Below are 26,293 nucleotides of genomic sequence, written 5' to 3'. Positions count from 1 at the left end.
AAAATGAAGGTTAAGAGGTGATATGATAGCCTTGTTTAAATATTTGAAGGGAGGTCATATTGAGGAAGCTTGTTTTCTGCTGCTCCAGAGACTAGGACACAATGGATGCAAGCTACAGGAAAAGAGATTCCACCTCAACATTAGGATTAACTTCCTGACAGTAAGGGCTGTCCAACAGTGGAACACACTCCTTCCTCAGAGTGTAGTGGAGTCTCCTATCTTGGAGGTCTTTAAGCAGAGGCCGGGTGGCCATCTGTTGGGGATGCTTTGATTGAGAGTTCCTGCATGGCAGAACGGGGTTGGACTGGACGGTCCTTGTGGTCTCTTCCAACTCTTTGATTCTATGTTTTCTGCAGTGAGGATGCAACCCCAGTCTGTTCCCTTGCACTTTGTCTACTTGTAGCAGTCACCACTATGTCAGAAGGAGAGGCTCCCCAGGGAAAGAAGGTTGTTTCAAAAGGAGAAGGAAGTGTATGTGTAAGGCTCATTAGCCACATAGACATGTAAACAAGCAATTTACTGAGCATTTATGTGCAAGAGTTATTGCATTTTACAGAAATAACCCCTGAAAATATATTTCTGTAAAATGCAAAAGAGCAGCTAATAAGATGTTTAAATTCATGAGGCTAAAGTTGGCAGCATGAGCTTTCCTAGATTAAAGTCTATTTCCTCAGAAAGCATCTGAGCTACATTATTATTGTTATCATTATTGTTATTATATCCAACTGCATCTGAGGAAGTAGACTGAAGCCTAGCAAAGCTCCTGCTGCCAACTTCTTTCTTTCATTCGATCTTAAAGAGGCTACAAGATCTCTCTGTGTACTGATTCTACAGACTAACATGACTATATCTGTGAACTGTACCACTAAAGAATGGAGAGAAGAGCATTCTTTTCCCCCAGTTTCTTCTTGAAAGGTTGGCAAAGTTAGTGGACCGGTTTGGGGGGGAGGTTCCAGAGAGGAAGGCAAAGTTAGGGAGGAATCTGAATGGGTCTTTTTGAGTCAGATGGCCAAATACATTGGCCAAAAATAAAAGTGGGCACGTCTGCTAGCCAGTACAGGCTGGCTGCTGCAGAGAGGAATAGAAGGTCATTTAAGGCTGAACAGTTGTAAATTGGATGCTGCTCCACAATCCTGTAATGACATTGTCTCACAGTTGGGCTTCTTACAATGTTTTGCTGGAAGCTGTTGCATCCTTGTCCATTGTGCATGATATATTGCTAGCATATTGTTCTTGCTCTCAGTGCAAGCACGATAGCAAGATAACTGCAGTGCAGCCATTTTGTAACGTCCTGTCACTCCCCCCCCCCCATCTCACTGGTTTCATTTTTGAGGTCATGTGCAAGGGAGTTGGCTAACTCTATTAGTGGTCTAGAAAGAGAAACACTGATTGATTTGGAACATGGAAGTGGTGTTTCTCTTTATTAGCCCCTCTGATCTTTATTTGTTAATGGTGTCAACCACAGTGGGAAGCTGATGCAATTTAATCTTATTGATAGTTTGAAATGTAGGCTTTGCAATAGGACATACCCTGTGTAGAAATTAAAGGGAAATAAATAAACTTGCCTTTAAAAGAAGGGTATGTGTGAATGAATATTTGTATGAATATATTTGCAGAAACTTTAAATTTGCCAATCAGGAGTAAGCTTCAGAAGGAGGAGTTGTATGGTACCCAAAATGCCAGGGTCCCAGAGGACACCCACAACCAATATTTAATAGGGAGAATTTTATTGGCCAAGAGAAGCTGCTGAGTGGGCGTTGGGCTGCTATAAGCCTGTGTATATACTCGTCCTTCCACATTTGCAGCTATGAATTTTTCATCACGGATTTGATTAGTATGTTCTCGCTAGGAATCTCTATGTCCTCCAGCGCAACTCTGTGGTCTGCTTTAACCAAACGTTGCACTGAAGGACCTAGAGATTCCTAGAGAGAATTAGACACTAGGTATTTTTGGTAGCTCCTCCAGTGCAGTTCTGTGGTCAATGTCTGGCAGATGTTGACTGCAAAGTTGCCCTGGAGGAGCTAGAGATTCCTAGAGAGTTGTTCTCCCAGGTCAAAACAGTGTTTTTGTTATTTGCAGTTTTTACACATTCACAAGGGTCCTGTGCCCCTAACCCCAGCAAATGTGGAGGGATGAGTGTATCAGTTCCAAGAAGCAGAACTCCAGAATACAAGGTCCAAATGTAGTTTTATTTATAACAGCAAATGGAAAATAAACTTTCACACAAAACACACTGTGTGTGTCCGTGCGTGTGCCTTCAAGTCAATTTCATATGGTTTTCTTAGGTAAGGAGTACCCAGAGGTGGTTTTGCCAGTTTCTTCCTCTGAAATATAGGGCCCAAACAGACAGGCCAAAATAAAGCTGCTTCAGGTCACTTTGAAGGTATGCTGTTTAAATGACACACACATCTTATGAGGCCAGAAGCTGCAATAAAACTATGCTCCAGCCTTTAGAACTGGAGTGGCTTTGGTATGGCTTCTGGACTCTTAAGACGCATGCATCATTTAAACAGCGTACCTCTAAAGTGACTCGAAGCAGCTTTATTTTGGCCTGTCTGTTTGGGCCCATAGCCTACAGCACCTGATACTTGGCAGTTTCCCATCCACATACTAATTAGTTGGCCCTGCTTAGCTTCCAAGGTCATGCAGGATCTTGTGCCTTCAAGATATTTAGTCCCTCTCATATTACCACTACTGTTTGAAAAGTAGGGGAAATTCTGAACTCTTTTAAATTAGAAAATGGGCCAACTAATAGCTGTTTTATTTATTTGTGGGAAGATCTATCATTAGTAGCACTACAGGATAATTTGCTACTACAGAAACAAATCAGTCCTGGCTGAGAAACTGTTCCCCAATGAAGGATTAGTATTTTGAGACATGCTCTGTAGCATGGCTCCTTAGTGTAGCAGTGGTGCTTGCAAACACATTTCACACACATATAAAAGAACTAGTGGTATAAAATGTGGTATGCATTGTGATTTTCAGGATTGCAGCAGGTGATACTGTACCTGATTCCAGAATCAGAGGTTCCAATTGGCAAGGTTCTGTGAGAGGAAAGTGGCTCAACGCACTACCTGTCTGTCTGAGTTGGCCAGCAATTGCTGAAGAGGCATCACGGGATGATTTTCTACTACAGAAACAAATCAGTCCTGGCTGAGGAAACTGTTCCCCAATGAAGGGTTAGTATTTTGAGACATGCTCTGTAGCATGTCTCCTAAGTGTAGCAGTGGTCCTTGCAAACACATTTCACACATCTAAGTTCACCATCTGTTGTTTTTGGGTTTTTAACTCTATTGTGTGTCAGTGTTGGATATAGCTTACTCTGTTGTATGGTGCTAATATCCACTTAGTTAGAATAATAAAATCATAGAGCTAGAAGATACCTCTAGGGTCATCCAGTCCAACCCCCTGCCATGGAGGAAAACACAATCAAAGCACCTCTGACAGCTACTGTTTAAAAATCTCCAAAGAAAGAGAGACAGCCATACTGAAAGTGTGTTCCACTGTTGAACAGTTCTTACTGCCAGGACATTCTTCCTAACGTTGAGGTGGCATCTCTTTTCCTATTGATTGCATCCATTGTTCTGTGTCCTGCTCTGAAACAACAAAGAATAAGCTTGTTCCATCCTCAACTTGACATACTTTCAAATATTTAAACCAGGCTATCATATCACCTCTTAAGCTTCTATTCTCCAGGCTAAACATACCCAGCTCTCTTAAGTTGCTCCTCATAGGACATAGCTTCCAGACTTTTCACCGTTTTGGTTGCTCTCCTTTGGGCACGCTCGAGATTGCCAACATTCTTTTTAAATTGTGGTGCACAGAGTTGGACGCAGTATTCCAGATGAGGCCTGACCAAAGCAGAATAGAATGGTAATGTTACTTCCCTCAGGCTGGACACTATACTTCCATTGATGCAGCCTTGAAAACATTGGATTTTTTGCTGCCGCATCTTACTATCGATTCCTGTTCAACTTGTGGTCTACTAAGACTCCTAGGTCCTTTTCACATGTTGTGTTGTTAAGCCAGGTGTCTCCCATCCTATATCTCTGCATTTCATTTTTTTCTCCCTTACATTTCACCGTGTTGAAATTCATTTTGTTAGTTTTGGCCCAGCTTTCTAATCTATTCAGGTCATTTTGAATGTTGATCCTCTCCTCTGGTGTATTAGCTACTCCTCCTGATTTGGTGTCATCTGCAAATTCTATAAGCATGCCCTGTAGTCTTTCATCCAAATCATTGCTAAATATGTTGAATAGCACTGGGCACAGGAGAGAACCCTGTGGTACACCTCTGGTCACTTCTCTTCAAGATGAAGAGGAGCCATTGCTGAGCACCCTTTGGGTTCAGCCAGTCAATCAATTACAAATCCACCTTAATAGTGGCATTGTCTTGCCCACATTTTACTAGCTTCTCAAGAATATTATGGGGGACCTTGTCGAAGGCCTTACTGAAATCAATATATGCTATTTCCACAGCATTCTCTCCATCTACTAAGCTGGTAACTTTATCACAAAAGGAGATAAGAATAGTCTAGCATGACATGTTTCTTAGAAACCCTTGTTGACTTTTTGTGATTATGGCATTCCCTTTTAAATGTTCACAGACTTTCTGTTAATTATCTGCTCTAGAATCTTTCCTAGCATTGATGTCAGAATACTGGGCGATAATTCTTGGGATCCTCTTTGTTCCCCTTTTTGAAGATGGGGACAACGTTTGCCCTCCTCCAGACTGCTGGGCTTTGAGATTATTTCTGCCAGTTCTTTTAATAGCCTTGGATGTATTTCATCTGACCCTGCAGACTTGAAGATTAACCTGATGATCCTTTCTCCCTCATTCTGTGCTGTATTCCCCTACTGCATCATTTGCTCCATGTTCCTCAGTTTGAGTGCCCTTTTCTTTGTGAGGAGAACTGAGATAAAGTAGGTATTGAGTAGTTCTGCCTTTTCTCTGCTTCCTGTTAGTATTTCACCATCTTCTCCTCACATGGCCCTGCCATTTCTTTCTTCTTCCCTTTGCTATGGACATACCCAGAAAAGCCCTGTTTATTGGCTTACCCTCTATAGAAAAGCTTGAGCTCGGTCGGTACTTTAGCTTTTCTGACTTCCCCCACTACACATGCTAGCTATCTGTTAGAATTCCTCATTGGTGATTTCCCCCTTTTCCCATTTCTTACACATGTGCCTTTTAAAACTTAGCTTGGTTGAAAGTTCTTAATCACCCCTCCTGGTTTCTTGAGACACCTCCCATTTTTCCTCCTCCACAGTCAGGGAACAACCACAGACAAGGCTTTTTCCCAAGTCCTCACCCAACGCACCTTTGGAAAAGAAACAGGATAGCCAGTTAGAAGGGAGAACTGGCTCTGGTTTGGGTGAACATAATAGTACAAGATATTCCAAAGTTCAGATATTGTCCTACTGAGCTTCAGTAAACCCAGACTTGTTATTAGCATTTTTATAAATGTCTTTGGCTTTTTTTGCCAAGCCTGACAAGAGGTTAGGCCATTCCTACCATAATAAGCCAGAAAGCAACACAACCATAGGTCCACATATAAGAGGTCGCCCTGAAGCCCATGTACCCAATTTAGGAAAGGATTAAGAGGGGGAACAAGGGCAGGATGAGTGGCAGGATTCCAAAGCTTGGAACTGTGAAGCCAACCTGGGAAAAAGGATCTGTCACAGCTCTTTCCTTATAACTTCTGGTCAGAACTAATCATCCTGTAATTTCTATTGACTCTAACTTGACTCCCATGATTTTATTTGGCCTATGTATGGCCAAGTATTGATCCAACCCTGTATATGGAGTCTTTGCTTTCAGTATTTTAGTTAAGCAACTAATATATAGAAAGTTTGTTCTTGCTAAATAGGATGTAATTATTCAAGCAGTTAGTGATGCTTCTAGAGATTACATTCAATGTAGCAGTATTTTAATTTGATGCTGCAGTGGCTTCTGACTTGTGCTCATTATGCCAGTGTTTTAGTGTGTATGTAGTTGCCTACAATAATCACAAAATAGCCCTTCACGTTAAGTGATGGAAGCCCTGGAATACTTTTGTCTGGATGGCCAGAAAATGGGAGGAAAAAATGCAAGCAGCTGGAACAGAATGTTTTTTTTAGTTTTTTGTCTTGTAGAGGTGGTTTTCGGAGCCTAACTCCAATTGTAGCCTAAGCATTCTCTAACTTAATTCATAAAGCAAAGCAGAACAGGACATTTTTAAACACACACACACACACACACATCAAGACTTCCTTCCTTCCAAAGCTCTTGGGCATCTAAGCTGCAATTCCAAACATTATTTCATTTATTTATATAGTACCATCAGTGTACATCCAAGTGTGTTTAGCCTGGCTGTGATTCCTTTGCAGATGCTCAGATGCGCTCTCTCCTTGCCTATGTGTTTGGAATACTGTTGGTGCACACCACACACATAAAGATTCATTATGTGTGCAGTTTTCTCAGTGTTCACAGAAGGAGGCAATGGCTACAGCTGGCTCTGCGTCATCTGTTTTTTCAAATGCCTAGCTTTGGTGGATGGGGTCTATGTGTTCAAAGTGATGGTCCTTGGACTGGTGCTGGTCCCCAAGCCATTGGCTGCTACTCCCTGGTGAATTTCCAGGAACGAAAAAGCAGTTGTATCCAATTGTCAGAAATATGGTGCAATATCTGGCACAGTGTATAAAAATAACTACTGGTCCACCACATAAAATAAGCCGAGAAACACTGGTATATGCAATTCCCTGTACAGTGCTTTAGCTCTGAGCCCACAGGAGGGTAGGCAATTGGCAAACAGGTGGCATGGAAATACTATCTCTTTCCTTCAGCCTCCCCCACCAACCTTTTCTCCCTTTCCTCATCACTGGTGAACCTGCTGCCTTTTTCTTTTTGCCACAGCCACCTTTCTAATCACCATTATAGTAGTATTTGAAGACACAGCTGTGTCAGTCTGTTTCAGTATACAGGAATCTTGTAGCACTTGAGGCTCAGAAAAAGAAATTTCTAGCATACCGGTAAGTTTTCACAGACTCTAATCTCATGAAGTTGATTGGACTCCACAAAAGTAAAAGAAATATTTTTCTTTCTTAGTCTCAAAGGTGCTATAGAATTTCTTTATATCTTTTTGTCCACCAGTGTAGTTAAGTTTTCAGTGGAACTAACAGAATGCTGGCCCTTAGGTTTAGAGAGGAGCCATGGCATATTCTAGGGTAGAAACCTGGCTCAAATCAAGTAATATGTCTTATGGTACTAACACCCTGTTTAATTTGAACTGTGAGGTCAGTAAATAATGATGTTTTTATACCACTGAATGGTGTAGAATTACCAACGTTCCAATTTAGAATGACTTCATATTGTTTCACCTTAGATTTAATTTTGTTTATCCCTTTATTACATTTGTATTCCGTCTTTCCTCCAAGGAGGTGCAGGCAGAGTATGTAGTTCTCTCTTCTTTAACTGTTATGTTCCAAGCAACCCTGCCAGGTAAGTCAGGCTGTAAAGGTAGTGACTGGCTGAAAGTCACCCAAATCACTTCCATGGCTGACTGAAGATGTTGCCATGATCCACTCAGTTCTAGTTCAGCCCCTCTATCACTATTTTAGTCAAGTGTTTCATGGATACAAAGGCTAAGCTTGAAAGACTGGGTAAATATAAATATACTTCCAAAAACAAGTAATGCATCTGAGGAGGCAGCCCTAAGTCTATGAAAGCTCATAGTGCCAAGTTCTTTCTTTCAGTTAAGTCTCAAAGGTGCTGTAAGATCTCTCTACATTCTAAAAATGTATATTCACTTACATTTCTGTGTAGTGCTGACCTGTTTGTTCAAAAGAAGGAACCGTAAGCCTATCTGGTCACATAATGTACTTCAAACCTATCATCCACAGAAATGTGGGTAGAAGGTTTAAAATCATATTCAGAATGGAAGGAACTGGAGTGGTGTTAGGTGTCCGGGAAAGTTATAGGCAGACTGTAGACACATTTCTTGAAGGGGAACAGCAAACATGGTGTTACTCAATGGGCTTCTTTGCTTTTTCCCTCTGAGAAAAATTGTACCCTGATCTCTGGGAACAAGTCTTGTCTGCTACTGCTTCTAGGAGAAAATAATTTTAGAAGGATCAATCCTATCCCATTATTTGTAGCAAAGACAGGCTGCTAAGTACAGTCACATTTGTTAAAGGGGAATAGTAAACGGTATTAATCAGTGGGATTCTTGGTCATCTTCAAAATGGAGGACATTTTTGGAGCTCCTCCCAGATCTCCGAACAGAAGGGTGAAATGTAAGACATGCCTGGGAAAAGGAGGAAATCTGGTCAACCTGCTGCCTTAGGCTTTGTTAACTGAGGTATGCCTGTAATATGAATCATCAGAAGCTTGGCTGGGTGTACTAAAGCTGTGTTGGTCATATCTATGTTATTATGTAATGAAATAACACACTGACACACCTTTCTAGAAGAAGCACCTGTTAGTCTTGTAACCTCCAGGTTGGGTATGGCAGGCTGGACATACTCTTGAGTAGTTCTGAAGAATCTCATGACCAGCCCAACCTACTTGAGAAGAGTTTAGAGAGGCAAGAAAGGAGGAGGCTGGAACAAGTTTTACATTGTCAGACACATTTTGTGCTCATATATCAGCTACATTTATTAGTATAAGACAGCTTTTAAAAATTAAGGGTGGAAGGAGGAAAGGATGAATAATCTTTGTATCCACTATCTTTTTCTAGCAGCTGGCCAGAAAGTTAAAAGGGAGAAAAGAAACACTGGGTGGACCAGTTCAGAATGATAAATGTTCAATGGTGCAAGTTTTAACAACTGAAGTATCACATGAGATAAATTATAATATAGGATGATGTTCTATTTTACTATAAAAAGTTAAAATAATATTAAATTACTGGCTCTCAAAACTGTCATTATATTGGGGTATGGTGTCTTTTTGAGTAGTTAATTGTCATAATGAGTGCTTTGCATTGTTTCTCATAAATCATTGTTTGATGTTACTTTTATATTGTTCTTAAATAAGAGTTTGCTTCAGGTTAATAGAATGATATTGGTAGATATAAGTATACATGAAACAGAATATTTTTCTTTGGGAAACTACAGTAGTGGTAAATTTTTCATCCCACATTACTACAATAACTCATATTGTTATGGCATCAACAGAGATAATTAGCTATAGAAGGCGATTTACAATATAGTGGCTATTAAATGTGTTAATGTTCGGGAGTTCTTGTGGAATTAATATTCTTGATTTGGATTGTACTAAAAAAGAATAAAGAGCATTATGGCATGCAGATCAGAGGGAATTGCCTTCCTTTTTGAAAGGTGAATATCTGGTGTAAGAGCAGAAATTTGCATGTAAATGTTTACAAAAGTGTTTGAGTTTTTTGTTATTGTTTTTGACAGAAACCTAGACTTGCATTGAGGAGCTGATGGAAAACTATTTAGCTACAAGATTTCATCCTGTGATGCACGCAAATGAAGAAATACAGAAATAAGGCCTTGTGTTTCCACTACTTGAAACTGTAAACATCAAGAGGCTTCTGAATACCATGGTAACACTAATAACAGAAAAACTGCAAAACCAGAATTTGGATGACTTGACATGTACAACATTCAGTATTAATCTGGTAAGAATACACCTATGTATGCATTCACTATACTGCACTATATAATTGTAAGAATGTGAATATTAACAAGAAAATGTAAGTAAAAGGGGCAGCTATATTCTTTTTAACAAGGTCTTTCCATCCTTACACCCAAACAGGTATCGAGCTGATCTGTATTTTTTGAATCTTTTTACTTAAAGAGTACACTCTACTGAACTTAGTAGAACTGCCTTCTAAATAAATACGTATAGACTTAGGCTATGAAGTCTCTTCCTCCTTCTCATCTGCCTTTTTCCAAATCCAGGACTAAAGGTGGTTTATAATATTTAATAGTTAATGATAAAATGTATATCATGCAAAGGTTATGAATATAAATAAACGATGGTGGCTAATGGGAAGTATTTGTGATAGCAGTGATATTTGTGATAGCAGATGAAATTTCAAATGCCAAAGTGTATTGCAGTTGATTATGATGACACATGATTGTGGATTTGCTGCAGTTGCTAGGACAAATGATTATTAAATTTGTCTTTGGGACATAAGTGATACTTATTCATGAGAAGTCATTGGTGTGGGTTGGAAAGTAAAAAATGTAGAGGCTAGATCAATAGATTGGTTGTGTGCCGTTCAGTGGAGCTGGAGATCCTGTATTCACCAATATTAAGTTCATTGTCTTTTGTAATGTAATAAATAGCCTATGCTGCTAAGAAATCTTGTTATTCTTGAACAAACCCTTTCAGCAAAGCAAACTTATCCAGACATGCCAATAATGGTTTAGCTATCAAATTTGAAGTGTCTGTTACATTGAATGCAGCATTATGTTAACAGAATCATAGGGGTACTAAATTATAGGGGAAAAATATGTGTAAGTGGGCCCATTTCCTCACCCCTTAAACTGCACATTTCATTGTCAGTGGTAGCCATGTGGAATTCAGTATAGGGGATGCATTCCAGGATATGAAGTATATTTTTACTATGGTGATATGTTCCGTGTTTATGTATCTTCTAATTAATTTCCAGCAGTTGATTCCTTATAGTATGTTGTGGTCTTTCATTCTTATTGAAAATGTGCCATTTTAGCTTTTTACACCTTTTAGGATATAGTATATTTGGACTTGGTACGTCCAAAATATATCAATACTTTAACAGACATCTGCCTGTTTCTACTGAAAAAAACTCTAAAAGGTACAACATATATCTCAAAATCTAACCTGTCTAATCACAACTTATTTAAAGTGTGTATTGTATAAAATACCCAAGTGGGCTGAAGCAATCTAGCATTACATATTTCAAACGAAGCTCTTTGAGAGCTGATGCCGTATTTGTTGGCCAGAAATACAGGACTGATAACCATTCATATGTAACACAAGATGGAGACTTGTATGGTGTTAATGTTTTTCTTATTGCAGTACTCAGCTGATAAGCAGAACCAAAGCCATAGTTTGTTCCCCTTTGAAGTTAGTGGTAAGTTCTAAAATTTTTGCAGTTGTGTTCAGTATTGTAAATATCATGAAGCTAAAGGGGAGAGGCTAGTTTCAGAAACTGTTACATATCTTTGCCTAATTTGAAATCATTATAGAAATAGGATATATATATATATAAACATTAAAAGTTATATTGCATATTGTGATGTAGATATAGTTGTCATATTTTCTCCCACTCAGAGGACTCTGCTTAAAAGAGACTTTTTGGGCTTCTTTCATGAGAAGCATTAGTTGGATAGCACAGAACATTCATTAATGGAAACAGTATTTGTAAATTGCCACCATAATGTAAATGCGTATTAGGAAAAATAACTAATTTGACATCAGCATTAGCATTCCTTAAAATAGGAATTTTAAAATGAAGTATATCTAAAATCATATGAAACATGGCATTAAAATACTTCCTATGAGGTTTCAAATTTTCTTGATAATGTTAACATCCCTAGCATACTAACATGCTATGTGTTGCTAGACATTGCAAGCTGCAGACCTTGGCGCATAAGATCAAATACTGTATATACTCATGTATAAGTCTAGAAATTTTAGTCAAAAAATTGACCCCAAAAAACCTGGGTCAACTTATCCATGGGTCAATGTAAGTACTGTACTTTAACTCATATGTGTGTGTGTGTGTGTGTGTGTGTGTGTGTGTGTGTGGAGGCATCCCCTTTCTCTTAACAGAGTGGTAAAAGGCAAGAGCTTACTCCATCCTGGAAGCACCAAAAAGAAGCATGGATCTCCTCTGATCTCTCATCCATCCAGCCTTTAGGATGAGCACAAACACTTATGCCTGCCAGAATGTTCTACGTTCTTTGGCATCATTTTCCTTTGCATCATCCTTTACATCTTTTGTTACATGCCTCTAACTTTTACCCAGGACTTATTCATGGGTCATATCAAAATCCATAATTTTGGCCCCCAAACCTACCCTTGACTTATACATGAGGTTGACTTATAGTTGAATATATACGGTATATAACAGGCATCTTTTTGGGGGCTCTCTAGTTTTATCCACCTCTGGCACTCCTAGAACCCAAAAAGTCATGAGTATCTAGCAACAAATGCTGTGCCAGAAGTTATGTTAATGTGACTCATTAGTGTAGTGGCCTGATCAAGAATGGATTCACATGGACTTTTCACAGGATCTCCAAAGAGCTTCCTAAAGAATACATGATATGAACACACGGACATATGCTACCGAGTTCATGTATTGTTATTGACTCTTTTGAAACTTCTCAAGGAGGGAACCAGAGAAATACAACACATACATATTCTTACATTTATTTAAGCTAATGACATAGTTTCATTTCTGAATTCTGACTTTTAAAAAATGTTATTGAGAAGTGCAGCTATTGTGAGTATAATAAGCAGTGTTTTCATATTTAATTTATCCTGCGAATTTATTTTTTGTCTTATTTGAATCTGTTAATATGCTTAGTATCTCCAAGTATAATTTTATATATTATTTGGATCAAAATCAAGGTCTTAGTCCCAATTAAAGTTGATCTTTATGGTCAATGGAATGTACATGTGTGCCAGATTTTTTGCTGTACCACTTAATTTTGATGGGGCTGTGTGGAGGGGAAGAAAGGATATTTTCCCATTTAAGCAAGGCACATGGGAAGTGCATGGTTTCTTTTAAAAAGAACTGTGCTCTTGGAAGTCTCTTGGAAGTATACTTCTGTTTTAAAACTAGACACAAACTCACTGTGCAGCTTGTTTTCAAAGGAATGTGACAGTTCCCTTTTTGTATCACTTTTCATAAGAAATTGGCAATAGTGTTGTAGGAGCAAGGTGTAGTCCCTTGGTATTAAGTGCCAGTACACCTCTCACCACCCAAATTTGTCCAACTTCCAATCTGCATGCTGAGATTTTGCACTATAATAGGCAGAGTGTAGTAGTTCCTAACATAGAAGGAGTAGAAAAACCAAATGATGTGTTCTAGAACAGTGCTACTCAAAGTGATGATCTGTGGACTGGTGCTGATTTGCAAGTCATTGGCTCTGCTACATGAAGAATTTGGAAGGAAAAAAAAGAACAGATGTCAGTGGAAACAAATACGATACTGGTCAGTGGCATATGTGGAAAAAAGTTCTGTTCCTCTGCAGATAACCTGAAAAGCACTGCTCTAAAACTGGGTTTACACCTCATGAACTATGTTAATGTGTTTTTAGAAACAACCCTATAGAACGTTAACAGCATTGTTTCAAGAAGAGACATTAGAAGTAGAAGAGTCTCCTTGATATTCCTTCCTCTCCCCATTATATGGCATAATGTTTTTAATGCTAATGATTTTCTGGAAATCTTTTTTATTTCCACTCTACAGAAGAGGGCCCTTGGAAATCTTCACATGAGGATTCTCAGATCAGAACTGAACAAACTAAGAATTCAGTTTGTTCTCTGTCATCGTGTCCATTTAGTTCAAGTGCATCCAGTGTGGTTTCAGATCAGCGACATGACTCTTCAGGTCAGACTCTGGTTTCAGGATCAATAAGTGAACTAAGTCTTAATGAGAACTCCAGACAGCCACTGACACCACCTACCAAACGACACTGTAGGTCACTCTCTGAGCCAAATGAGTTGGTTTGGTGCCGATCACCATGGAAACCTGGTAGTTCAAAGATCTGGACTCCTGTGTCTAAGAGACGATGCAACAGTGGAGGCAGTAGTACTTTGCAACGATACAATAGCCATGGAAGCACAACCTTAAAGCAATCCTCAAGCACCAGCTTGCCCCACAGTGGACAGTCCATAAGAAATGTATTCCAAATCACCAGCCTCAGCACTTCACCAGTGCCCAGACCTTCTTCTGCAAGTAGTGGTTTTGTAGACAATAGTGAAGGAAGGTCAAGTTCAAGTTTTCATTGGAATTCTGGAAGCTCTTATGACTTCAACCCAAGACGTCGCCTTTCCCTATCACAGGAACATATTATTGAAATTGGAAGCAGCTTGTCTTCAGCCAATAGCACTCCCACCTCCACATCAGAGCTTAGTTGGAGTCAGGGCTTGTTGAGATGTCGCTCACAGCCTTGTGTCCTGAATGAAAGGAAAATCCGGCTGAAGCGTAGACGAGATGAGGATGTCCAATGGAATCGCCCTTCATTAGACTTTTTAAAAATGACTCGGGTGAGATTATTTGTCTCTGTATGTGTGCATTATAATATTAGACATTACCCCATACAAACGATTCACACAGTCTTCCTGGGTGTATTAGTTGATAGTTCCTTTGTGAATCCAGCACCTTCTTACAATCTGTGAACTGCTTTTTGTCTTTGAGAATGAGATTTAAGTGATTTTAGAGCACAGAACATAGATGGGAAAATGCACATTTTTTCTTAAGATTTCAGTTGGTTTTTGTGACAGATAATGTTCTGAAAAACGAAGTCTGTTTTCTTTAGTTGTGGAAAAGATCTTGGAATTATCTTTCCAAGCATAGAATGGAACTCTAGAGAACAAAATCCTTAAAGAGGTTGACTGGGGACATTGCAGAAATAAAGGCTTTGCTATAGCTTCTGCTCTAATTAAAAATTGTTTCTTGGTATCTAAACATCTTCAGTGAATACCCTAAAGGTGGTTTCTCTGAAAAGTACAGAGAAAAATATAAACCCATTAGTTGCATTATGCTGGATGACTTGTCTTTGGCATCAGCATAGAGCATACTTGAGCAACTGCTGGGACTCTTGGGGGGCTTAATTGCCAGGACAACTGGAACACCTTCCTACACCGGACCCCTCCCCCCACACAAAAATCTCTTGCTGTCCACTGCTGAAAGTAATGTGTTGTAGCTGCAGCAAGCACAATGTTAGCTCCCACGTAATAGATCTGTACTTTTTGTAATACCACTCTAGAGGGAGGGAGAGCAGAACGTTGCCTGTGGCTTCATGTCTCCTCTCAGCAGCTCCAGTGCAGTTCTTGTATCCTTCAGTACCTCCCCCTCCTTGTTTATTTAAAAACTGCTCTTATATCCTCTAGGAGCTTGGGGGACAGATCTACCAAGTTGTTTGCCCCTTTCAAGCTGTTTTTGGCCTGTAAGGTCTTTTTCCAAATGAAACTATTTATTTATTTATTTATTTATTTATTTATTTAGAAAGGCACTTCCTGGGCCTATAAAAGCCAGAGCATTCCAAAAATCTGACAGAGTTGCCTCCCATATAGTTTAGATGTGTTGGGAGGGGGCAGCAGCTCTTCCTCCTATTGCTGCTGCTAATAATAATGGTGATGATGAAGAGGGGAGACACCCAGTTGGGCTCTCCTCCCGTGGGGTGAGAAGGGCCAAGCGGTCCCCTCCTGCCTTCCCAGCAGGCCCCACCCTGCATTGGGTGACACCAGGAATGGGAATGATGATGATGATGATGATGATGATGATGATGATGATGATATTAGTTTAATTGAGGGCATGTGGATGTGCAGGCTTCCTATATATGGGGAGAGGGCATGTGCAGCTTCCAGACCACAGGAGATTGCATTCCTCTGTTCACAGGCCAGGCACAAAAGCTGCTTGGTGATTCTTTCAGCAGCAATTCTTATCAGATTTGCAGATGGCACCAAATTAGAAGAAGTAGCTGATATCCCTGGGGGAGAGGATCAAAATTCAAAATGATTAATAGTTTAGAAAGCTGGCCCAGAACTAACAAAATGCTTTTCAACAAGGAGAAATGTGAGTACAGTCAATCCTCCATATCCATGGATTTTTTATCCATGGATTCAAGCATCCACGACTTGAAAATATTCCAAAAAGATATAAATTCCAAATAGCAAACCTTGATTTTGCTATTTTATATAAGGGACATCATTTCACTATGTCATTGGTTTTAATGGAATTTGAGCATCCATGGATTTTGATATCCATAGGTGGTCCTGGAACCAAACACCAATAAATAACAAGGGCCAGTTGTACTATACTTAAGGTGAAAAAATAAAACACACAGATACAAGACGGGGGACACCGTTTAACTGGACTACATGTGAAAAGGATCTAGGAGTCCTAGTAAACCACAAGTTGAATATGAGTCAATACTGTGATGTTAGCTAAAAAGTCCAGTGTGATTCTAGGCTGCATCAATAGACGTACAGTGTCTAGATCAAGGGAAGTAATAGTGCCACACTATTCTGCTTTGGTCAAGCCTCACCCGGAATATTGTGTCCAGTTCTGGGCACCACAATTCAAAGAGGATGTTGAGAAACTGGAGCGTGTGCAAAGGAGGGCCACTAAAATGGGGAAGGGTCTGGAAACCATGCCCTATGAGGAAAGGCTTAAGGAACTGGATATGTTAGCCTGGAGAAGAAAAAGTAAAGAGGGGATATGATAGCCCTGTTTAAACATCTGAAGGGATGTCATATTGGGGATGGAGCAAGCTTTGTTTTCTGCTGCTCCAGAGAATAGGACGTGTAGCAAGGATTCAAACTACAGGACAAGAGATTCCACCTTAACATTAGAAGGAACTTCCTGACAGTAAGAGCTACTCGACAGTGGAACACACTTCCTAAGAGAGTGGTGGAGTGTCCTTCTTTGGAGGTCTTTAAACAGAGGCTGGATGGCCATCTGCTGGGGGTATTTTGATTGTGATTTGCTGCATGGCAGGGGGTTGGACTGGATGGCCCTTCTCTTCCAACTCTGTGATTCTATGCCTTCACTAATGTCTCTGTTCAAGTCCTGCTTAGCTGTAAGAAGCTGCCATCTTAATTCAGCTGTCCCTGATATGTTCAGGCTTTGATACCATGAATGATGCCACTTCCCTTACAAGTGAATTGCAAGAATGCATGGCTTCTTGTTGCATGTAAGCATGTGTCAGTCTCAAGTGGTGTTGTGTTGGGCCTAGGGTGGATAAAAATAAATGATGATGATTATTATTATTATTATTATTATTATTTGGAATTTTAAAAATTAAAATCAGATTTTTAAAATTTTAAACTTTTAAAATTAATGCTTTTTGAAGATCTAAAGATAGTTTTCTATTTAAGATACATTATGGTCCAAAGGTTTGTTGTTTGTTGTATCATTTCTACGTTAAGGCAACTTCAAGTCATTTCTGACTTATGGCAACCCTAAGACAAATCTGTCATGGGGTTTTCTTGGCAAGATTTGTTCAGAGGAGGTTTGGAAGAGCATGTGATTTACCCAAGGTCATCCACAGGGACTCAGCCAGGATTTTAGGAAGGGGGGGGATCCAGACTAAGTGACACCATTATAATGGGGCTTGGGCGCAGCGGTGCAGCAGCACGCACCATTCATTTTTCTAATGGAAGGGGGGGTCCGGACCCCAAGACCCCCCCCCCTTGGCTACGTCCCTGTCATCCAGCAGCTTTCATGGCGAAGCTGGGAAAATTTATGCATCATAAAATTGGGATTAGTTTTTAATTGAGTAGCATGAGAATGTATATTCATGCAGTGTTTAAATTTTTTGGTAAATGGATTCCATTAATCAATTCACAATGTCATGCTTTTCCAGAGGTTTCTGTGAGATTATTTGGCAGTTTTCTGTCTAGAGGATATTGCAACAGATACTTGGTCTTTCAGTTCTCAAAACTGTGAATTTGTGTCCACAAAGATCGTGATCCCATTGTTCTTTTGCAAATGTTTTCACACAGAATCAACACCTCTTAAGGTTCAAAACATTCTGTGAAGAGATTGTTGAGAGACTGAATGTGGAATAGATCTGCAGAAAAAGCTGAGGAGGGAGGGGCAAGCAGTAAAAATGAAAGCAAATACAAGAATATATAAGCTATAATGTTATTGTTTTAATTGAATTAAATGATTTAAATTGTTATTATTAAGGTAATGATCATTTTTCTCCTTCCAATAAAATACAGCAGAAAAGTTGTCCAAATATGAATGATTAACCTATTAAACTGGAGATAATCCACTTCACAATAATTTCATAACTATGATATGTTTCTAATGGTATAACCAAATCAGTATTTTTTTATATTACTGTAAAACTAATCTGAAAAGTTGTTATCATAACAATCAAACCTTCATCTGGTTGTATATATTAATATTATACTAGCAAGAAGGAGTCTTCAGTAACGATGATTTGGGTGAAATATGTATTAAGCTTATAGCAAGGAAGCGTGTCCTTTTCCGTGGAGGGAAATCGCATGATTAAATTGAGTCTTTCTGAGAGTAGTGATTTCAATCAAATCCACCCTGGTTGGGCCCATAAGCATTGAGAAGAATTAACATGTGGGATTATCACATGGGGAAAAGGAGAGCAGTGAAGTGGATCACTCCCGTCCTTATCGCACAAAGATTATTATAAGACGTCACACTTATTGTGTCATTCTCCCGTCCTTCTCCCATCAGTGAAGTGGAATGGCCCCCATCACTTTGTATTAACGGAAACTCATGTTAATACAAAGTAACAGAGCCATTCCACTTCACTGATGGGAGAAGGACAGGATAAGCGTGTCATGATAAAGCTGGGATAAGAACAGGAACACTTTGCTTTGTTCCTTCCTTTTCCCTAGGTGATAATCTCAATGGTGTTTTGCTGCATCTGCTTGATACTTGGAAGTTGTGACAAAACAGGACAGATATCAGTGAATGCAGTAATTTTCCTGTTCCTGTCCCCTACTGCTTCCTTTTTGCCATTGCTCCCCAGAACACCTTGCTCAAGGCCATTGAGACCTAGATATATTTCATGGGATTAGAGGGATATGGCCTTGCGTTTTTGGTTCCTTTGGCTGACATTGCTACTATCCCTTTCTCAAGTTCAGTCAGATGTTAAGGTGGCCAGTCCTCATCTTCACAAAAAGCAGAACAGCTTCCATAGTTGAAGTTGGTTTGATTTCATACTGCCTACCCTACAACCTATGACCTATCAAGCTTGAATGTAGAACTACCCTCAGATGTTACTTTCTGTCTGGGTATGCAAAGCTGGACTGCAAGTTTCCAGACTGCCACAATTTATTGCATTAGCTGGTAAAGAGAAAGGAAGAAGTCTTTTCCCCTGTACCTGTTCTTTTTTTTTTTTACCTTGAGGCAAATCAGGTGGTAGTTCAGCTTCCAATGGGACCATAGATTATGAATTAGATTGTGTTGCCAGAAAATGATTGAATATTAGCAGAGCTGGCTGTCTTATCAGTGCAGCAAACATCAGGGCCCATTGTTATTTTGTTTATGGCCATATAGCTCATTTTTTCCCAAAGTCCTTGTATGAAAGGAGCTTTCAAACATATACAATAAAAATATAATTAATGACAGCAAACAATAACATGTATATTGTAGGAACAGGAAAGCAAAAATAATTTTTAAAAACCAGTTATGCATAGATTTAAAAAAAAACACAAAAAGTATTTTTACATATTTTACAGATTTTAACATCAGCCTCACATGGAGCACTGCAGGAATCAGTCTGGCTATAACTAGTGCATGTGTAACTGAAGCTGGGTCTGGTAACTCAGAAAAATTTAATAAAAGATGCTGCTAGTCACTGAACATGTAGCTGTTGCTTTGAGCCTGAACCTTCAGAGGGAATCCAGGGGAAATGTTTTTAGCTGTGCTCTGTTTTAATCTATTCTATAGGCCACCTTGGGTCCCATGTTGGGAGAATGGCTTAAAATAAATAAATGAATCCAGACTAAGTTATATATCTCCGTCTCAAGTCATTAAATCTTTTGACTAAACAGCATATTCTCTGGTTAATATTTCTATTTGTCTCTATCCATCCCAGTGTTTTCTCCAGACGTAATGCTCACTGCTATGTTGGGATTAGTTTGTGGAAATGTGAGGTAACATCAATATATTGATGGAACACCAGCCCAAGTGGTAACACTTCATTCACTCTTTGTGGGTGGAAGAATTTAAAACAGCAACATAGAGGTGACAGACATGTAGAGCATCTCATGCTTTCCCTCCTTTCAGAAGGGTTGTCAGTATGTCAGAAGATGAAATTAGCCCCCAAACAGTAATGTAACTGAGCCACCGTTTTGCAAAGGGCTTATACAGAAAGTTTAAGAAGTTTTCAAGAGTAAAAGCTTTGGGAAATTGTCCTTTCCTTTTGGCATTTTACAAATAGAATTCTTTAGCAGAACACATGCTAACATTGACTGTCCCCACTCAGCTGTGAATATTATGACTTAAACATGTTTGCAACATGAGTGATGTATTAATTATTAAATGTAGCATTTATTGAATGTCACAAACTTTCTGCTTAATATAATACGATAATATGACTATATCGTTGAAAAAGTTACTCAGGACTAGGCTGTCTGTGTTTTTCCCCCTATGAATGTGTGACATCAATTAAACTCTTACAGAGTATAGTAGAGTTCTGTGATGGTGTGGTTTTTAAAAACTGAGAGTTTATTTCTGAACTTCATTGATCTACTGATTATCAGTATTACCCTGGAGATACTGTAGTAATACCTCAAGCCAAATCGCTGCAGATGAGTAGGTTCCTTTTGTGAGCAAGTTGTTGCATCAAAATACTCTGGATCAGTATTTCTCAACCTTTTTACCTTGGAGGAACCCTTGACATAATTTTCAGGCCTTAGGGAATCCTTGAATCAAAATTATTATATCTACAGATTATCAATTTTTCAATCATGACATCTTACAAAACGTCTAGTAATCTCTCATGGTTTCCTTGCCTTTTTTCCTCCTGTCCTATCTCTGTGGAAACATTCATCAGCTTTTCACAGAATTCAGTGTAGAGAAGTATTATTATTACTTGATTAACAGTATTTATATGAAATTTGTGGAATACACTTTTGATTTCAAGTTGAATAATTAAGACTGCAACCCTATATGATGATGTTATTGTTGTTGTTGTTGTTGTTGTGTGTCTTCAAATTGTTTCTGATTTAGGACAACCCTAAGGTGAACTGAACACTGATTGTTGTTGGTTTTTGGCAGGTTTTATTCAGAAGGGGGTTGCCATTGCTTTTCTGTGAGGCAGAGTGACTTGCTCAAATTTACCCCCTTGGGCTTCTGTGGTTGAGCAGTGATTCAAGATTCACAGTCCAACACTCAAACCACTACACCATGCTGCCTCCTAATCTTATATATAGTTGCATTCTTATGAGGAAAGATAAATAATATTGTGGTATTAATTCTCTAAATTTTTACAGTTACGAGTCAGTCTAAGGGGCTCTACGGACCGCCCCTTTCCTGATCCGATTGGGGCCACAGCAACCTCACGCTGTGGCCCCAATCAGGACTTTGGAGGGTGCAAAAGGGAGCTGTAGAAAAGTGGCTCCTTTTTGCGTCCTCCAAAGGGTGCCAGCGGCACAGCTGTATGTTACCCCTTCGGTGCTGCATCATCTGGACACAGCGCCAGATGCGCACCATGATGCTGCCCGCAGTCTGGAGTGGCACTTGGCATCATGGCACCCTGGGGGAGGAGTCACAGCATCAGGACGCTGTGCCCTGACTCTACCCACATGCTGGCCTTTCAGGGTGGTCTGTATAGGGACTAAGTGCACAAGGAATGAACTACAAATGACTGTCTTATAAAGAGGTGTGCAAGCCTTTGTGGACAATGCATTGATTTATTTCAATTATACCTTGATTTGTGAGTGAACTGCAGGCCTCAAAAGCTGTTTACATTTGCTGTGAATCAAATTCATTTACACAAAATCATAACCTGAAAACATCCAACTCAGAAACAGTTTTTATTAAGTCTCCAAGTAAAATGGAATGGAATGGATCTCAGCAGTCTGGGGCCCAGCCATCCCAAAGCCTAGTGAATATTGGCTGAATAATTTTGCTTTAGAAGTAGTTTGCCACACTGCACTCTGGAAAGCCCTTTGTCACCTGTAGCATAGGCAGTATTACATTTAAGAAATTCTGCCCAGGGCTTTGGTTTCCTGGAATAGCAGTCTGCCTCCTGCTATTGAGGAGACCTGACTTGAGCTCCTGATCAGCTTCACTTAATAGAGAGCAGGAAGGAGAGTTGAGTAAGAAAAAGAAGAGAACAAATACATATTTATTTTATTTGTATCCACCCTTTCTTGCACTATAAGGCATATAATACCATACATGTTGAGTCTCCTTCCTCTTGAAGTGCTTGGGACCAGATATGATTTGGATTTTGGATATACAGTTGACCCTCCTCATAGGCGGGTTTACCTTCTGTGGCTTTGAGCTTATGTGGAAGGCAAGCCCCGGCAGAAGTAATGGGGTGTGTACCCGCGCTGCACGCTCCATTATTTTCTATGGGGCTTGAGCATACATTCTTTTCCCCATATTCGTGGGTGGGGTGGGTGGGTCCAAAATAGATCCCTCGCGTATGGGAAGGGCAGACTAATAACTGTGTTTGTATATGCACACATAATGAGATATCTTGGAGATGAGACCCAAGTCTAAATACAAAATTAATTTATCTTTTATATACACCTTACATACATACCCTGAAGTCATGAGTCCATCAGTTGTGTTCAGTGCCATGATAATGTAATGACGAATACTGTATCAGTTGCTGCAAAGGTATTCAAACTGAACATATATAATTTTCTGTATAGGTTGTTGGCCAGCAAATATATAATTAGCCCATGTTGAGTTTTTAAAAAGTCATAAACAATATCCCTCGAAATGCATATTGACAAATAAATATTGGAATATTCTATTTTGTTAGCCCCTTTAATTTTTGATTACATGCTTTTTAATTGCAGACTTTAAAAAATACAAAAAGTCTCTGCTCACTTGATTATGAGGACGATGATACACAGATGAAGACCATTGTCTCCTCTCCATGCAACTCAAATGACTTTATGAACATAATCACTCCTCGTTTCAGTCTAGAAAAAGAGCAGCCAAGTGCTGTCTGGCACCATAGCTCACAGCAAGCTGACTTCAGCACGAGTTCCGTGGAAGTGGTTGCCATGTGCGAAAGTGAAGAAGAGACCAGTGACTGTGAGAGCACCGAAGAAGGCATCTTTCCTCTGGACTGTGAGGCCCTAGATCTAGAGCAGATAGAAAATAATTGAGCCAAAGGCATGCTAAAACCTGTATATTGTACCAGAAATGTTAGTGGGTGATGATGCTATGTTCCTGAGTTCCTCCACCTTGTGCAGTCTGCCTACTGCTTTAGTGAGAATCAGGAAGTGGAGAGTCATGAGGACAATTAGCAATTAATTGTAGATGTACACATGGACACTTTAGAAGTAATATGTCAGGAAATCATTTTGATTTAGACAACTCCTAATGTCTATGGTTCTTTCCTTTCCAGCTCTAGAGAGTGAATATTTTTGAAACTAATTTTTGAAAGAGGATCAGTGCTGCAGCTGGCTGCAGTGAGTTTATGCAGGATTTAGCCTTTTGTTAAATAGCTGAACATGGATGGAAGTGATTCACATAAATAAATTTCTAGCAAGCCATATGTGATTGGTCCAAAGCATATAATTGCCTTATGTGGTGAGTGTTTTGGAACTCTTTGCTGGCATGGCTTTGCATATATGTAGAACTTGGTTCATATGTCAGTGACACCATTGAATGTTCCTTGATTTGCACTTGCCTCTCTTTGGGTAAAATAAGTAGTATGTGAACCAGATTACACTTGCCAAACTAAGTTGCCACAATAGCCTTTCTAAGAGCAGCCCAAAGCATGGAGATCTACAGTCATGTGTAGCTGGATACATGCATACCTTACCTTTATGTACTACTTTTTAATGGGAACATAGGAAGAATAAGAATATTCATATCTAAAAGAATGTTGCCACATAGCACCTTCTGTGAATCAGCACTAAGGTTCTTTCTATCAAAACTTTCTAAACCTTCTAAAGTTTATTTTATAATATCTTATAATATTGCCCTAGTTAAACTGTTGTGATGCCTGAAGCAGTGCTTACTGACCACTTTCTGGGCATTTTTGAATATGTTTATTCAGCATGTAAAGGGAGCACAAGATAATGTACTAGTGCTAATACCTCAATTGTCAGATCCATCACTCTCAGCAAATGAGAGGCAACAGTCTGAAGAGCCATGGAGGCGCTCCACACATTTTACAAACCTTAAAAATCAGGGTATTTGCTCTCAAGGAACCTCCTTTTCAAATTGTTGCCCTTCAGAGTGCAGCAAGGTTAGCATGCTTCCTCTGCAACACATGTTTGATAAACAGAACAACTGAAGAGGACTTGAGTGGACTTGAATGCAAGTCATTGCCTACCTACTGTGGTTAAGAGGAATGTATGACAAAAACACTTGAACTTTTAGGAAGGTTTTGGAATGGTGAGTTCCCCAGAGGCAATCTTTCCAGCAATACTAGAAGAAAACTAGTCCTTAAATTAAATGCATTTTGCTTTACAGTTTTGTCTGAATTGTAATTATTTTTATGTCACAGTTTCTTGTGTTCTTTGTAGGATCCAGTTGTGTTAATTGGAAGTGGTTCATTGCTGATCTGATGTCTCTGAAGCACAAGACAAATTTCCTACTGATGGGTAGTGGGGTATCTATGTAAGGTATGCCATTTTGCCTGCTCTGCAGATCGTTTTCTGTGGGAAATAGAAGTTTTAAGCACTACAACAAATATGCCACATGCTTCCAGTGTATGTACCGGAATCCTTAGAGATGTATATGTTAAAGATGCATGTGAGTGGAAGAGAGTTAAATGACAGAATTATTTTTATTGCCAACTTTGGGGCTGCTAATGACAAATGGCTGTATAATAATAATAATGGCCATGTAGATCCACTCATGGGTGTTGAAGATAGCATGCAAACCCTATGAAGAAGCCCTAGTAAGAACAGAGAATAGAGAGCCCCTTGGATGAGTTGTGATTATGAGTTACTGAAGCATCAAGCCACAACAGCCAACCAGCTTAAAACAAAGAAAGAAGCTATACTGCATACGGGGATGCTGAAGAGCCCTAGGAGAGTTCAGAAGGAGAAGTTGCTGCTGATGACCTTACATCTTTGGGATGAAGAATAGAGATTTCACCGCAGAGAAAAGCTGTGATGAGTAGCCTGCTATCTTTACCCAGCAGTGAACAGAGAGTCTCCCAGAGATTACAGCTGCCCTAAAAGGTTGCTGAATGAAGAAAGCATTTATCTCATTCCATATCTCATTCCATATGAAATACATGCCTTTTCTGAATATGATTTGGATAGAAATGATGGATGTTGCCTTCTCATCACAAAACCTCCAGAAAGAGTGGTGGCAGCAGCAAGACAAGAGAGAGACTGTGAAAGTGCATTCAGAAAGACTCCCGGCACCCTAAGATAGAGAAGTGAAAAACCAAATCTAGGAGGAACCAATTATTCCAACAGCCCTAAGTTTAGCATTGAATAATGGCCATGGACATAGAGTGGTAAGAGAAAGCCATAGAGTTCTGTACATGGAATCCTTGAGGCATGTGAACAGCCAAGAAAAGTCCACCAGGAAGATGAGACAGCTGTGAAGAACACCCTCAAATGTATCAAAAATGCCTTGTACAAGAGAAATAAGGTGCTGAGGAGGAGTTCAACAGAGGCCAAGGAGTTTCTTCTTAAGAGGAGGGGAGGGAGAAGAAACCCCCAAAAGAAGAAACGTACACCTGATGACAGAAAATTACTATATAAAAAGCATGAATACCATAAAAAAAGGAGATGGATCCGTACCATGTGGGGAAAAAACATCAAATCATGAAAAGTACAATTTATAGGAACAGTCTATGAGCCTGTACAAAGAGTGCATACAAAATAAATCCAGCATGGTGAATAAAATGGTTTAAAGTATTATCATTGATAAAATCTATGTACACATTCTACAATTTGGATAAATATTGTAAAGCATTCTCTCTGTAAAATGATGTATAGTTGGCTTTCTTCTTTCATGAGCTTGCCATCTGTGGATTGAAGCTGCCATGGATGGCCCCACCTTATTTTTCCCAATGGTGGTACATGCATACAGCTGTGCCACCATGATTGCGCACATGTCATACTGCCAATAGGAACAACAGTACTTGAGGTCTCTCAGATTTTGCTATACATGCGGCGGGGTGTCAGAGCAGAACAGTTGACTGTATTCTCTGAAGATGTCAGCCACAGATGCTGGCGAAACATCAGGAAGAAACTCTGCTAGAACATGGCCACATAGCCCGAAAAACCCACAAAAAAACTACAGTTGACTGTACTGTATATGATAAGACAATGTGATGAGGTCTAATTAGACCCAATACTTAACCCTCAGTTTGTTGCTTATATCAATAAGTACATTTCTATACCACATATCATAGAATCATAGAGTTGGAAGAGACCACAAGGGCCATCCCGTCCAACCTCCTGCCATGCAGGGGCT

The 26,293-nt window shown here is 39.5% G+C and overlaps 1 protein-coding gene across 1 annotated transcript in view; it reads left to right on the top strand.

Moving 5' to 3' along the window:
* The window catches only part of FAM53A (family with sequence similarity 53 member A), a 38,918-nt gene extending 13,123 nt beyond the window's left edge, over positions 1-25,795 (top strand). The window contains 7 exon segments of the mRNA XM_042459148.1: positions 2,986-3,179; positions 9,393-9,616; positions 11,005-11,059; positions 13,406-14,025; positions 14,027-14,065; positions 14,068-14,205; positions 22,693-25,795. Of these exon segments, the coding sequence (XP_042315082.1) occupies positions 9,539-9,616; positions 11,005-11,059; positions 13,406-14,025; positions 14,027-14,065; positions 14,068-14,205; positions 22,693-23,007 (1,245 nt within the window). The 5' untranslated portion in view covers positions 2,986-3,179; positions 9,393-9,538 and the 3' untranslated portion in view covers positions 23,008-25,795.
* Positions 25,796-26,293: the final 498 nt, after the last annotated feature.

This window comes from Sceloporus undulatus, chromosome 3 (assembly GCF_019175285.1).
Source record: "Sceloporus undulatus isolate JIND9_A2432 ecotype Alabama chromosome 3, SceUnd_v1.1, whole genome shotgun sequence".
Classification (NCBI taxonomy): domain Eukaryota; kingdom Metazoa; phylum Chordata; class Lepidosauria; order Squamata; family Phrynosomatidae; genus Sceloporus; species Sceloporus undulatus.
This window is presented reverse-complemented; position numbering and strand designations above follow the sequence as displayed.